Below are 13,187 nucleotides of genomic sequence, written 5' to 3' on the forward strand. Positions count from 1 at the left end.
CCCCCCCCCCTGGAAAAAAAAATGTAAGCCTCTTGGAAAAATTACTGACTACGCCTCTGATTTTAACAACTAACTTTATTTAATTTACCGAACCTGCCCCATATCTAGCTTTGTATATAATATTGTAAATACTGAACACCAGTTTTATGAACACTTTTCCTATCTTCCTTTTTCGAGGTAATTTCTTCCGGTATTTGGGCAGAACTGAAATTGGTTTTCTTTGACATTAGAGTGTAGGAGTTTAGAAAAAACGACTATAGATTTTATTTACAAATATGTACTTTAATCATATGTATAAGATGAGTAATTTTTGATTAAATTCTGCACAAATATCTCCATATACCGTCTCAAAAGTCTGAATTAGCGAATTTTCCATTCCAACTATAAAGTATTCATATATCTATGATTATGTACTTATTAAACTTTTTAAGCGTTTCCTGCACCCCTAGCTTCTAGTAACAATTTCAGCTTTATAAATTATAACTGTTTCATTTTAAGTCACAGATGTTTCATCCTTCTCCAATAAAAACAAGTTATTGTGGATTTGTCTGTTTTCTGTTTCAGTAAATTTAAGTAACTTTGAATCAGAATTTGAATTTTGAATAGTTAAAAAAAACCATTGACAAGAATAATACCCTGTTTAGCTCCATAAATTATAAATAACCCAATATCCAACTAAAAATGTAAATGTTAAAGGGAGTGTTCGCGAAAAATGAAAGGGGAAATAGGCTTAATGCGATAAAAAAGCGCTTTTGATCACCACTAATCTTACTTCTATCTGTTGCGTCTATAAGGAGAAAATTGTTGAAGACGTCTCATACCGAATAACATGGCGTACATACAAATTGAGAAAATTGCAACATACGACTTAGACTGTAAAAAAATCAATTTAATATCAAACAAATCATTCAGATATTACAACCTATAGTCATTGATTATCTTTCGCCACATTTATATATAGTTGATTTTTCATAATATGTTTTAATTGTTATGATCTGAGAGTTACTTATAAAAACATTTATTCCTGTTTCGAGGATTTTTGGCAATGAAGACGACATTTTAATATTTTCCAGGAATGTTCGAAAACAAGTTGTAAGCTAAACATTATTTTAAAAAACAAAATCAAAACTAGTATGAAATATCTAATATATACAAATGTGGTGAAAGATAATCGATGACTATAGGTTGTAATATCTGAATGATAAAAACGGATGAACCGATCGGGCCCAAATTTCGTTTATGGAAAATTTCTGGACAGACATTTATTATTTTTGAAAATGCTCCAAATTTAAACATAAACAAGCTATGGAAATCCGAGATTAAATAGAAATGACGGATTTTACAGCATCTGTTAAAAGCTATAATTGTTAATATTAAAGAGGGCGCGAAGCACCCTAAAGGCCTAGTATTGCAAATTATTCTTTGTATTTTTACACTTTTACACTCCTTTTCAAAACAAAGGCTGCATATTGCATAAGTTGGAACATGTTGAACAATACTAATTTAAATTCAACGTTGAAATAAAGTTTGAACTTTTGCAACTCCAGGTTGTGTTGCAAACAGGCCGAGTAGACACCCTTGAGATATATTTCTAAAACTTTAAACCCTCAGGTGTAAAATTTTAATTTCTAATTTTTTTTATTTGGAACAGTCGCCATTTTGTCATTTTTGCGAGATTTCCGTATTTTTGTCTGTTTTAATTAGTCCATTTTCAAAAACAATCTTTTATACTTTTTTTCTAGCCCTTTGTAATAAACATACAATATAGCTTAAACTGTGTTTGGAGATTTATGTCGTCACTGAAAATTCAAATCACAGTATTTTATAATATGCATTGTGCTACTCCATTCAAACTGAAACTAGAAATAAGCTTGTTGCAGATCTACTCTTTTCAAACTGAAACTAGAAATAAGCTGGTTGTAGATCTACTCCTTTCAAACTGAAACTAGAAACAAGCTGGTTGTAGATATACTCCTTTCAAACTGAAACTAGAAACAAGCTTGATGTAGATCTACTCCTTTCAAACTGAAACTAGAAATAAGCTGGTTGTAGATCTACTCTGTTCAAACTGAAACTAGAAACAAGCTTGATGTAGATCTACTCCTTTCAAACTGAAACTATAAATAAGCTGGTTGTAGATCTACTCCTTTCAAACTGAAACTAGGAATAAGCTTGATGTTGATCTACTCCTTTCAAACTGAAACTAGAAACAAGCTTGTTGTTGATCTACTCCTTTCAACCTGAAACTAGAAATAAGCTTGTTGTAGATATACTCCTTTCAAACTGAAACTAGAAACAAGCTTGTTGTAGATCTACTTCGTTCAAACTGAAACAAGAAACAAGTACTTTGTAGATCTACTCCTTTCAAACTGAAACTAGAAATAAGCTCTTTGTAGATCTACTCCTTTCAAACTGAAACTAGAAATAAGCTTGTTGTAGATCTACTCCTTTCAAACTGAAACTAGAAACAAGCTGGTTGTAGATCTACTCCTTTCAAAACTGAAACTAGAAACAAGCTTGTTGTAGATCTACTCCTTTCAAACTGAAACTAGAAACAAGCTGGTTGTAGATCTACTCCTTTCAAACTGAAACTAGAAACAAGCTAGTTGTAGATCTAATCCTTTCAAACTGAAACTAGAAACAAGCTTGTTTTAGATCTAGATTGTACATGTCAGGGCATGAAATTAGTATATGTGAGTTTGCAAGTCGAAACCAAATGATAAGGCGATGTATCACTTTCAAGACAACCCTGTGTTGTATACTAATGCACAAGTCTGACAGATGTCTGGATCTCTGTTGGAAAATGCAATAGTATCTTTTTAATAAAATCTAGTTTAAGTTCAATTCAAACTCATTTTTATTCGTACAAGCATTGTTCTATACTGAAATACGGTTCATATCAATTTCTCGATTTAATCAGCAATTAATCGACTAAAATCTCATAAACAGTCTTTTTAAATACCTGAGATATTCAAGTTTAGATAAACCAGTTGTATTACAAACAGTCGTTGTTGGGATCTTCTCAACATTCAGCTCAACCTACAACAACAAAATTTATCTCAACCTACAACAACAACATTAATTTCAACCTACAACAACAACATTCATCTCAACCTACAACAACAACATTCATCTCAACCTACAACAACAACATTAATTTCAACCTACAACAATAACATAAAATGTTGTCGCTAGATCCCATAAACATACTACCTACTGCACTTATCTGAATGACTTTGCTAAAAGTTTTCTTTGTAAAATGGAACACGTTAATTAAACTTCAAATTTGTTTGTCATTGTTTTTAATAATAATACTTTTTGTAAAACTTTGTGTTTATAAATGAAAAATGAAAATTTTAGAACTTAAAATGAATTTACGTGAACAGATAATATGGTAATTAACAGGAAAGATTGCATGTTTTGAAATCATAATGAAATAATAATTAAATATGTCAGAAAATGCAGAACCTATAAGAAGATACGTTATTTAGATCCGTCTGTACTAAAAAACTTGTATTTATTACACTTAAATACGTAAAATATCAATGTTTGTTTTCACTGTCGAAAGTTTGTCTCCATGCATATTAAAATATCATCATAAAAGTTCGTTACGCCCTGAACATTCTTTAAAGTTTTTATTTCATTCTTGATTAAAGTATTTATATATATATAGTCATTTCTGAAGTAATCATCAAAATCTAAAAGAATTTGTTGAATGATTTTACGACAATTTTATCAAATTGATAATTTTGTAACTTATCAGAAGCGAAATATTTTTAGCCAATTGCAATAGGAAAGACCAAAGAACCACTGTCATAAGTTTTAACAGATCGAACTGTAATATATTTGGGAAGATAATCTTATAATGTTTTCTTTCCCCTTCAAGAGAAACAACATGGATGAATTTAATATCTTAGAGTAATGTATCTATCTATATATATTTATATATATTACTCTTCTTTCTAGGTTGAATTTAATAAAATAATAAATGATAGAAGACAGAAAAGATAGATCCGACCCACACAGTACAAGGCAAGCTTTGAATATGAAACAAAATTGATACAAAAAGTGCTTGAGCTTGACGTTTTTTATGATGTTTTATTCAAAATTTCTGCGTCATATAATTTCCAACTAAAAAAAAGATGTTTTTGCTTATTAGCTTTTAAAAAGAAACAGACAATACATCCTGTGATGAAAACTAAAAGCTCGGAGGGCAAAACTTATGTTTTGGATAGCGCTAAGCTTCAACAGCTATCCAGGGACAAACTTTAAATTTAAATTTAACTCCTTAAATCTGGGAAAGATGAGATATCCTGCGTAAATGGTTTAGCTGTCTAAGGGAAAGGTAATAACAGATTTAAGACACACAAGTATTACCCGTAAAAATAAAGAGAAAAACTGTGATAAATTTTTATTCAACAAACGAACCGTGGACAATTGAAAGATGACTTGAATTGAATGTTGGTGTTGTAGATTAAGATGAATGTTGTTGTTGTAGGTTGAGATGAATGTTACTGATGTAGGTTGAGATGAATGTTGTTGTTGTAGGTTTAGATGAATGTTGTTGTATGTTGGGATTAATGTTGTTGTTGTAGGTTGAGATATATTTGTTGTTGTAGGTTGAGATTAATGTTTTTGCTGTTGTAGGTTGAGATTAATGTTGTTGTTGTAGGTTGAGATAAATTTAGTTTTTGCACGTTGATATGGATTTTGTTGTTGTAGGTTGAGATGAATGTTGTTTTTGTACGTTGAGATGAATGTTGTTGTTGTAGGTTGAGATGAATGTTGTTTTTGTACGTTGAGATGAATGTTGTTGTTGTAGGTTGAGATGAATGTTGTTGTAGGTTGAGATGAATGTTGTTGTTATAGGTTGAGATGAATGTTGTTGTATGTTGAGATGAATGTTGTTGTTGTAGGTTAAGATGAATGTTGTTTTTGTACGTTGAGATGAATGTTGTTGTTGTAGGTCGTCTTTTATTTTAAAATTGATATGCGGCATTCAGTTGTCAGCCTACTTTAGTTACGTGGGTTCTATCGTTGTATAATCCAAACCAGTACGAGGATTTACCAGTATAGTATGATCCTCTACTTACACCTTAACTCGTACCAGCCTGTCTGGTGAACCTAGTGTTTTGTGGACTTGGTACTTGTGTACTATTATTCTTAAAACATGCAATAATCACAAATTCACCTAATCCAGGCATTGAATAAACTATGGTCTGCAGTTCGATGCTTTCAATAAAATCGGGGATTTTAAGAATTTTGATAAGATTTTAATTTGTTTTATACAACCAAAATTATCGAAATCTGAACAAATTATTAATATCTCAGATAAGTTAGAAAGCACTAAGTAAGGCAGAACACATTTCGAAATGGCAGGACCAGGAGTAATTTGCTATTATTAATTTAGAATTTTACTTCTAAAATTTATTTGATGAGTAAATGCTGCAAGTTATTGAAAAGATCAAATACTAAAAATCAAGCCATGTTTCGTGGAGCACCCTGTACATAATGCTGACCAATGATTTCCAACGAATACAACCCATCGTTCAGAACTTTTTCATCTCCCTATTTTGAGGGATTATTTATCTTGTCGGTTGTTTCCTAAAGAGTATGTATGGGGTACTCTGCATAATATACAAATAACCAAGTTCTTCCTCTTCTTACTGAACAGTGTATGATGTAAGTATGATGTGGGATAGGTTGTAGGTTCAATAGAATAGAATAATAGAGGGTTGAAGAGAAATCCTTCCATAATCATTTCCAGAGGTAATACTACTTTTTATGACGCCGTTTCACAATATTATTGAATTAGATATCAGGCCAGAAAAACCAGTAGTATACATGGAGAATAGAATAAAGAACAAGGAGAACTAGGAGAACTAGGAGAATTAAAATAACTAGGAGAACTAGGAGAACTAGGAGAATTAAAATAACTAGGAGAACTAGGAGAACTAGGAGAACTGAACAAGGAGAATCAAGAGAACTAGAAGAATTAGGAGAAACTAAAAAGAACTTGGAAACTAAAAGAAACAAGGAGCAACTAGGAAAAACTAGGAGAAACTAGGAGCAACTAGGAGAAACTAAAAAGAACTTGGAAACTTTTTTTAATAGAGATTTTTTTTGTCCCCAGGACATGATCGGGTTGTTACGATCAAATCTCGGAATTTTTTCTATTGCGAAAGTTTGGTGTTGTCTGGGTTTTTATATTGATCTACCAGGGGTTGTAATCTGGCAGCACATTCATCCATCCACGCTTCATTCATTCTGAGAAGAGGGTTGACAAGATTCCAGCTGCCTAAGATTCTTCTTAGGCCTGAGAATATAGAGTGCAGGAATCCTTCTGATATACTGGAATGAGGCCCGGGTGCCGTACTGATAGGAAACATCACACTCATTGCTCCCTAACATCTGTAAGCCCGGATTGGATACCCCCAGGTACCTATAGCTGGCATAGACTCTCCCTGCTTGTCCACCATTCCTCTCTTCATCGTCATTCACTTGGATCAATCCCACTTGAAGCTTCTTTCTTGTTGAGCAGAAAGCACGCACCCTTTCGCTGCGAAAGTTGTTGACAGCCGCCCCTCTGTCCTCCTACATCCGTCAGGTGGTCATAACTGCTAAACAGATGTCGGCTTCAGATGTTTTTGAAACCACATGTTTGCGTGGAGTACGGGAATCGAACCCGTGAACACCAGTCTGGACACCAATCCAGTTACTGGCTGTGGACAAGTGTGCTTAACTTCAGTGATCTAACGAGAACTGGTGTCACACACTCTCCACGCCACCCCACTAAAGAACTTGGAAACTAAAAGAAACAAGGAGCAACTAGGAGAAACTAGAAGAAACCAGGAGAAATTAGAAGAAATTAGGAGAAACTAAAAAGAATTTGGAAACTAGGAGAAACCAGGAGCAACTAGGTAAAAGAACCCAGGAGAAACTAGGAGAAACTAAAAAGAACTTGGGAACTAAAAGAAACAAGGAGCAACTAGGAGAAACTAGAAGAAACCAGGAGAAACTAGAAGAAACTAGGAGAAACTAAAAAGAATTTGGAAACTAGAAGAAACTAGGAGCAACTAGGAGAAACTAGGAGAAACTAGGAGAAACTAGGAGAAATTAGGAGAAACTAGGAGAAACTAGGTGAAACCAGGAGAAATTAGGCGTAACTAGGAGAAACTAGAAGTAATTACAAGAAACCAGGAGAAACTAGGAGAAACTAGGAGAATTTAGGAGAAACTAGGTGAAACCAGGAGAAATTAGACGTAACTAGGAGAAACTAGAAGAAATTAAAAGAAACCAGGAGAATTTAGGAGAAACTAGGAGAAACTAGGAAACTAGGAGAAACTAGGAGAAACTAGGAGAAACTAGGAGAAATTAGGAGAAACTAGGAGAAACTAGGTGAAACCAGGAGAAATTAGGCGTAACTAGGAGAAACTAGAAGAAATTAAAAGAAACCAGGAGAAACTAGGAGAAACTAGGAGAATTTAGGAGAAACTAGGAGAAACTAGGTGAAACCAGGAGAAATTAGGTGTAACTAGGAGAAACTAGGAGAAATTAAAAGAAACCAGGAGAAACTAGGAGAAACTAGGAGAATTTAGGAGAAACTAGGAGAATTTTGGAGAAACTCAGAGAAACTAGTTGAAACCAGGAGAAACTATGAGAAAATAAAAGAAACCAGGAGAAACTAGGAGAAACTAGGTGAAACCAGGTGAATCTTTTCTTCATTCAGCGCAAAAATAAAGAAAAGTTAGAAAATTTTTATTTAGAATTTCTTCACTGCATAAAAAGTTGAAGAACTTGTGTAAGCATAATGCAAGTGTTTAATTTTGCATAAAACTGATGCGAATTCTTAGTTTTATATTCACAGCGCAACCATTACAATTTGAATAAAATAATATTCAAACAATGATTCGTTCTTTTGCAATAAGAAAAAGTAAATCAGTATTAATTCAAATTTTTTCATTGCTTTATTGTCCTTTGCTATAAATAAAATGAACTCAATTTGTAACATAAATGAATTTCATTTTTTCAAACCTGTAAAAAAATATATATATATGCCCTTTAAAAGAATATGAACTAAATAGATTATTTAAGAAATATTTTTATAATAAATTTTTTTTGAGTTTCCTTTAATCACACTTTTACAAAGGGGGGGGGGGGTTATTTTGTAGGTTTCAAAGAATATTTTTTGTTGATTTCTTTGATTTCAAACTGAGGATTAAAAATGTGCCCTTTCAAAGATATTTTCATGGTTTAAAACGTTGAGTTTTACTGTTTTTAATATATTTTAGAAAATGAATGAAAACTGCTCAATGTTTTCAAATTGATAATAACGTAGAAAACAAAATGTTTTAAAATCGATAAACAAATTTATTTTTTAAATTGATAATAAAATAGAAATAAAAATGTTTTCAAATTGATAACAACATAGAAAACAAAATATTTTCAAATTGATAATAACATAGAAAACAAAATGTTTTAAAATAGATAGTAACGTCGAAAACACAAACGTAAATAACGTCAAATAAAAAAAGGTTATACAAAACCTCTAATGTTACAAAATGTTTTATGGTACAAAACGTTTATGGTACAAGCTAATGTTAAAAAACGTTGAATGGTACAAACTAATGTTACAAAACGTTGAATGGTACAAACCGTTGAATGGTACAAAACGTTGAATGGTACAAAACGTTGAATGGTACAAATCGTTGAATGGTACATAACGTTCAATGTTACAAAATGTTTAACGGTACAAAACATCTAATGGTACAAAACGTTGAATGGTACAAAACATTAAAAGGTACAAAACATTGAATGGTACAAAACGTTGAATGGTACAAAAAGTCCAAAGTTACAAAATGTTTAATGGTACAAAACGTCTAATGTTACAAAATGTTAATGGTACAAAACGTTAGATGCTACAAACTAATGTTACAAAACGTCGAATGGTACAAAACGTTGAATGGTACAAAATGTCTAATGTTACAAAACATTGATTGGTACAAAACTTTGAATGGTAAAAAACGTTGAATGGTAAAAAACGTTAAATGGCGCAAAATGTTGAATGGCACAAAACGTTGAATGGTACAAAAGGTTGAATGGTAAAAAATGTTGAATGGTGAAAAAAGTCTATTGTTACAAAACGCTGAATGGTACAAAATGTTGGATGGTACAACATGTTGGATAGCACTAAACGTTGAATGGTACAAAACGTTGAATGGTACAAAACGTTAAAAGGTACAAAACGTTGAATGGTACAACACGTTAAAAGGTACAAAACGTTGAATGGTACAAAATGTTGAATGGTACAAAATGTTGAATGGTACAAAATGTTGAATGGTACAAAATGTTGAATGGTACAAAATGTTGAATGGTACAAAACGTTGAATGTTACAAAACTTCTAATGATACAAAATGTTGAATGGTACAAAACGTTGATTGTTACAAATTGTTGAATGGTACAAAACTTCTAATGATAAAAAATGTTGAATGGTTCAAAACGTTGAATGTTACAAAACGTTGAATGGTACAAAACTTCTAATGATAAAAAATGTTGAATGGTACAAAACGTCTAATGTTAGAAAACGTTGAATGGTACAAAACGTTGATTGTTACATAACAATGAATTGTATAAAACGTTGAATGTTACAAAAAGTTGAATGGTACAAAAGGTTGAATGGTACAAAACATTGAATGGCACAAAACGTTGAATTGTACAAAACGTTGAATTGTATAAAACGTTGAATGGTACAAAATGTTTAAAGTTACAAATTGTCAAAAGCTACAAAATGTTAAATGCTAAGAAAAAGGGGGAAAAAACAAATTATTCATGATAGTGAGGTGCGAAGCGCACTAGAATTCTAATTCCATTAAATAGTAAAAAACATTTCGGAGTTGTGTTTTCATGGGTTTCCAAGTCAGCAGAAATTCCAAGAAATAACTCTGTAATCAAGAAAATAGATTCCTGGATACTTTGAACAGAAAATACGCTATTTTATGACGATGAACTATTTCCTAATTAAATGATCTTGTCTCAATTCTTATTCTCAAATTTTCCATCAAAACTTCATTTAAATATCGGACGACTTTGTGTTCACAAAACTTTTATATTTTACAATGTAGAGTGAAAAACGTATACATTTTTGGTATTTATAAAAAACAAGTTTTTTTACAATGTTATTCTAGAGACAAAAAAAAAAATATTCTTAAACGGCAATACATTTTTACTTTTTGAAATAAGCTTTGTAACTAAATAATTTTAAAATAAGCTTTGTTACTCGCTAATTGCAGAAAAGGTAGTTTAGAACTAGCTAGTACCAATCATAACTTATCATCTAAAATGTATAATTACAGTTTATCATACAAAGTTACAAATATCTAGGTGCCAGACGTTGCCCGTGGAATTTTAGAAACATTTGAAATGATTTTCCTCAAAAAGTTTCAGCCCATTTGATAAAACCGTTTGGCCAGCTATAGCTAACACATAAATATATAAATATATATATGTATATGAGGGAAGATCTTTATTTTTTAGAATATGTATTTATATATATACTTATGTTTCTTGCGTACTCAGTGATGCGGAGGCTGAATGTGCGTCCTTACTTGGCGTCCTTATTGTTGAAAATATTGCATATAAATATTGCAGCTGATAATAAGAGGAAAAAGTACACTGAGCACTGCAGTCACCTATTTCTATTTTTCTATAAAAAAATAATATATCTTCAATATCTCTGTGTGAATTGATGCAGTGCAAAAATCTTGATAGAAAATAACATGTTTTTAATAAAACAGATCAGCTGATCTGAAATCTCTAGTTTCGACATGAATATTGCAAATTATTAAAGATATTTCCAATATTTTCTGAATAAGTGATGCATCGAACTTTTAGCAGAGAAACGACTCAGTTTCATTTATATCCATAGTTCTGATCGGACTTAACTTAACTTAACTTAACTTAACTTAACTTAACTTAACTTAACTTAACTTAACTTAACTTAACTTAACTTAACTTAACTTCAAGGGCGATAGTTAGTAGTAAATATTAGAATTTTTACATTTTATAAAATAAACATTATTAATCAATAATCAGTAATTTAAAATGCCCCTTGATCTGTTTAAGGTGCGCATATATAATTCAACCAATCAGAGTCGCGTATAAGAAGCTGACAAATTTGAAATTTTGCGCGCCATTTAAGATTAATATGAAATGGGAGGTACTCTCTAATTTTGAAAAACCGGTTTTTGATTTTTCTCTACTTAATCCAAAAAAGAGTGGTTTAAGAAGAAAATCAAAAGTGTGTCCATTGGATACTCAGATTAAATAATCGGGATTGCGGATATCTCATTCTAAAGTTTTCAGCTTAGAGCTTGGAACTTTAGAATGGGATACCTTTAATCCCAACTGCTTAATCCGAATATCCAATGTGGACACTTTTAATTTCCTGCTTGATCCACTTTTTTTGGATATAGTACAGAAAAATCAAAAACCGGTTTTTTAAAATTAGATTAAAATATTAATCTTAAATGGCGCGCAAAATTTCAAGTTTCCCGGCTTCTGAAACGTGACTCTGATTGGTTGAATTTTATGCACTTTTCAGAGAATACAAGTACAAGATTAGGTTAGTCTCGAGATTATGAAAAAGAGATGATCAAGCATTGATCTCTATATCCACCATATTAAAGCTCCCAGCTCTGTAAACATAAAAGAATAACCCAACGGTAGGTAAACACCAGAATTTTTCAAAATGGTTTAAATGAAAAATGGAAATTTTGAAATGTAAATTTGGGAAGATTAATCCTACTTAGCTCTTGTCATAATTTGTCCTTTTAATTCAACACTGCAAATCCTAGAAACAATTTTTTGGAAAACTCACATTAATGCAGAAAACCATATATCCAGACATATTAAGAAAAAGTTCAAAGATATTGAGTCATGATAGAAGATTAAATTTTCTTACTTGATGGTTTAAATCTTCATCAATAAACTTAGATTTTTTTCTGCCAGAATTCATAGTTTGAAAAATCCAAGATCTTCGACACTGGGTTACAAATATATAGGGATTAAAAAATGAGAGTTAGTGGCAAACACTCAATTCCTTAACATGAAAATTTTAATTTGAAGTAAAACCTGATTTAAGTATATTATGAAAACGTATGAAATAGAAAAATCTAGATTATAACGCTAAAATGTTAATGTCAAATTGAATTGTCTATTAACCTGGGCATTTAAAAAGCTGTGAAGCGTGTATCACTGTTTTCTTAAAAAAAAATCTAAATATTTTTTGGAATATTGAAAAAAAATCTGCGTAACCAATTATTTCTAAAAATCCTGAGAAAGTGTTTATTCTATTATTTTTCAAAATTCATATATATTCATATTCATTTTCATTAAGAATTTAATTCCTCTCAAATTCTATCAATCAATACAAATGTGTCTTCCAATTTTGATCACACTCTCGACCTCCTTCCCAAATTTAATCACCCTTTCACAATTTTTAAACCAATTTTCCATTTATGAAAACAAAATCTTCCAATTTTGACCCCAATTTCCGAATTTTTACCCCAGTCTTCAAATTCTGACCCCAATCTTCCAATTTTGATCCCATTCTCCCTATTTTGACCCCAATTTTCCTATTATGATTCCAATCTCCCAATTTGAACCCCAATCTCCCTATTGTGATCTCAATCTCCCAATTTTGACCTCCTTTCCAAATTACCTTGACACATCCTCTGTCCTTATTATCTGTCATCTGGCAGACTTGTCGGCAAGATATAATCTTATTCGTTTCGACTAGATTGAAACAAAAGAATTCTTGTTAGTTTAGTTAGTTTAATGAATTTAGATATGATTAAAATGACATTTCGTGGAGGTTAATTTCCACTTAGTTAAATGAATATTTTTTTAAATCTTTATTTGTTTGAATTCAGATTAGCAAAGACCTGAAGAATGAATTGGAATTATACGAGTACTAGTTTAAAACTAAAAATAAATTCACAAGATATATGAATCATGTCACGCTTTAAATGGAGGGTTACTTGAAATAACGTTTTCAGTCCCTATCAGGTATCTTGAGAAAGCTTTAGATTTTTTGTATCATGAGGGAGCTTTAGAATTATGTATCCTGAGGGTGCTTTATATTTATTGTAGCATGAGGGTGCTTAAGATTTATTGTATCATGAGGGTG

At 31.4% G+C, this 13,187-nt stretch overlaps 1 protein-coding gene across 1 annotated transcript in view; it reads right to left on the reverse strand.

The window, feature by feature from the left end:
- Window positions 1-12,798, reverse strand: part of LOC111703237 (uncharacterized) — a 21,481-nt gene extending 8,683 nt beyond the window's left edge. Inside the window, exons 1-2 of the mRNA XM_023475125.1 lie at window positions 12,720-12,798; window positions 2,963-3,039 (exon numbers count right to left, since the gene is read on the reverse strand). Of these exons, the coding sequence (XP_023330893.1) occupies window positions 2,963-3,039; window positions 12,720-12,752 (110 nt within the window). The 5' untranslated portion in view covers window positions 12,753-12,798. The remainder of the gene's footprint in view (window positions 1-2,962; window positions 3,040-12,719) is intronic.
- Between the last annotated feature and the right edge of the window lie 389 nt (window positions 12,799-13,187).

This window comes from Eurytemora carolleeae, unplaced genomic scaffold (assembly GCF_000591075.1).
Source record: "Eurytemora carolleeae unplaced genomic scaffold, Eaff_2.0 scaffold422, whole genome shotgun sequence".
NCBI classification, from domain to species: domain Eukaryota; kingdom Metazoa; phylum Arthropoda; class Copepoda; order Calanoida; family Temoridae; genus Eurytemora; species Eurytemora carolleeae.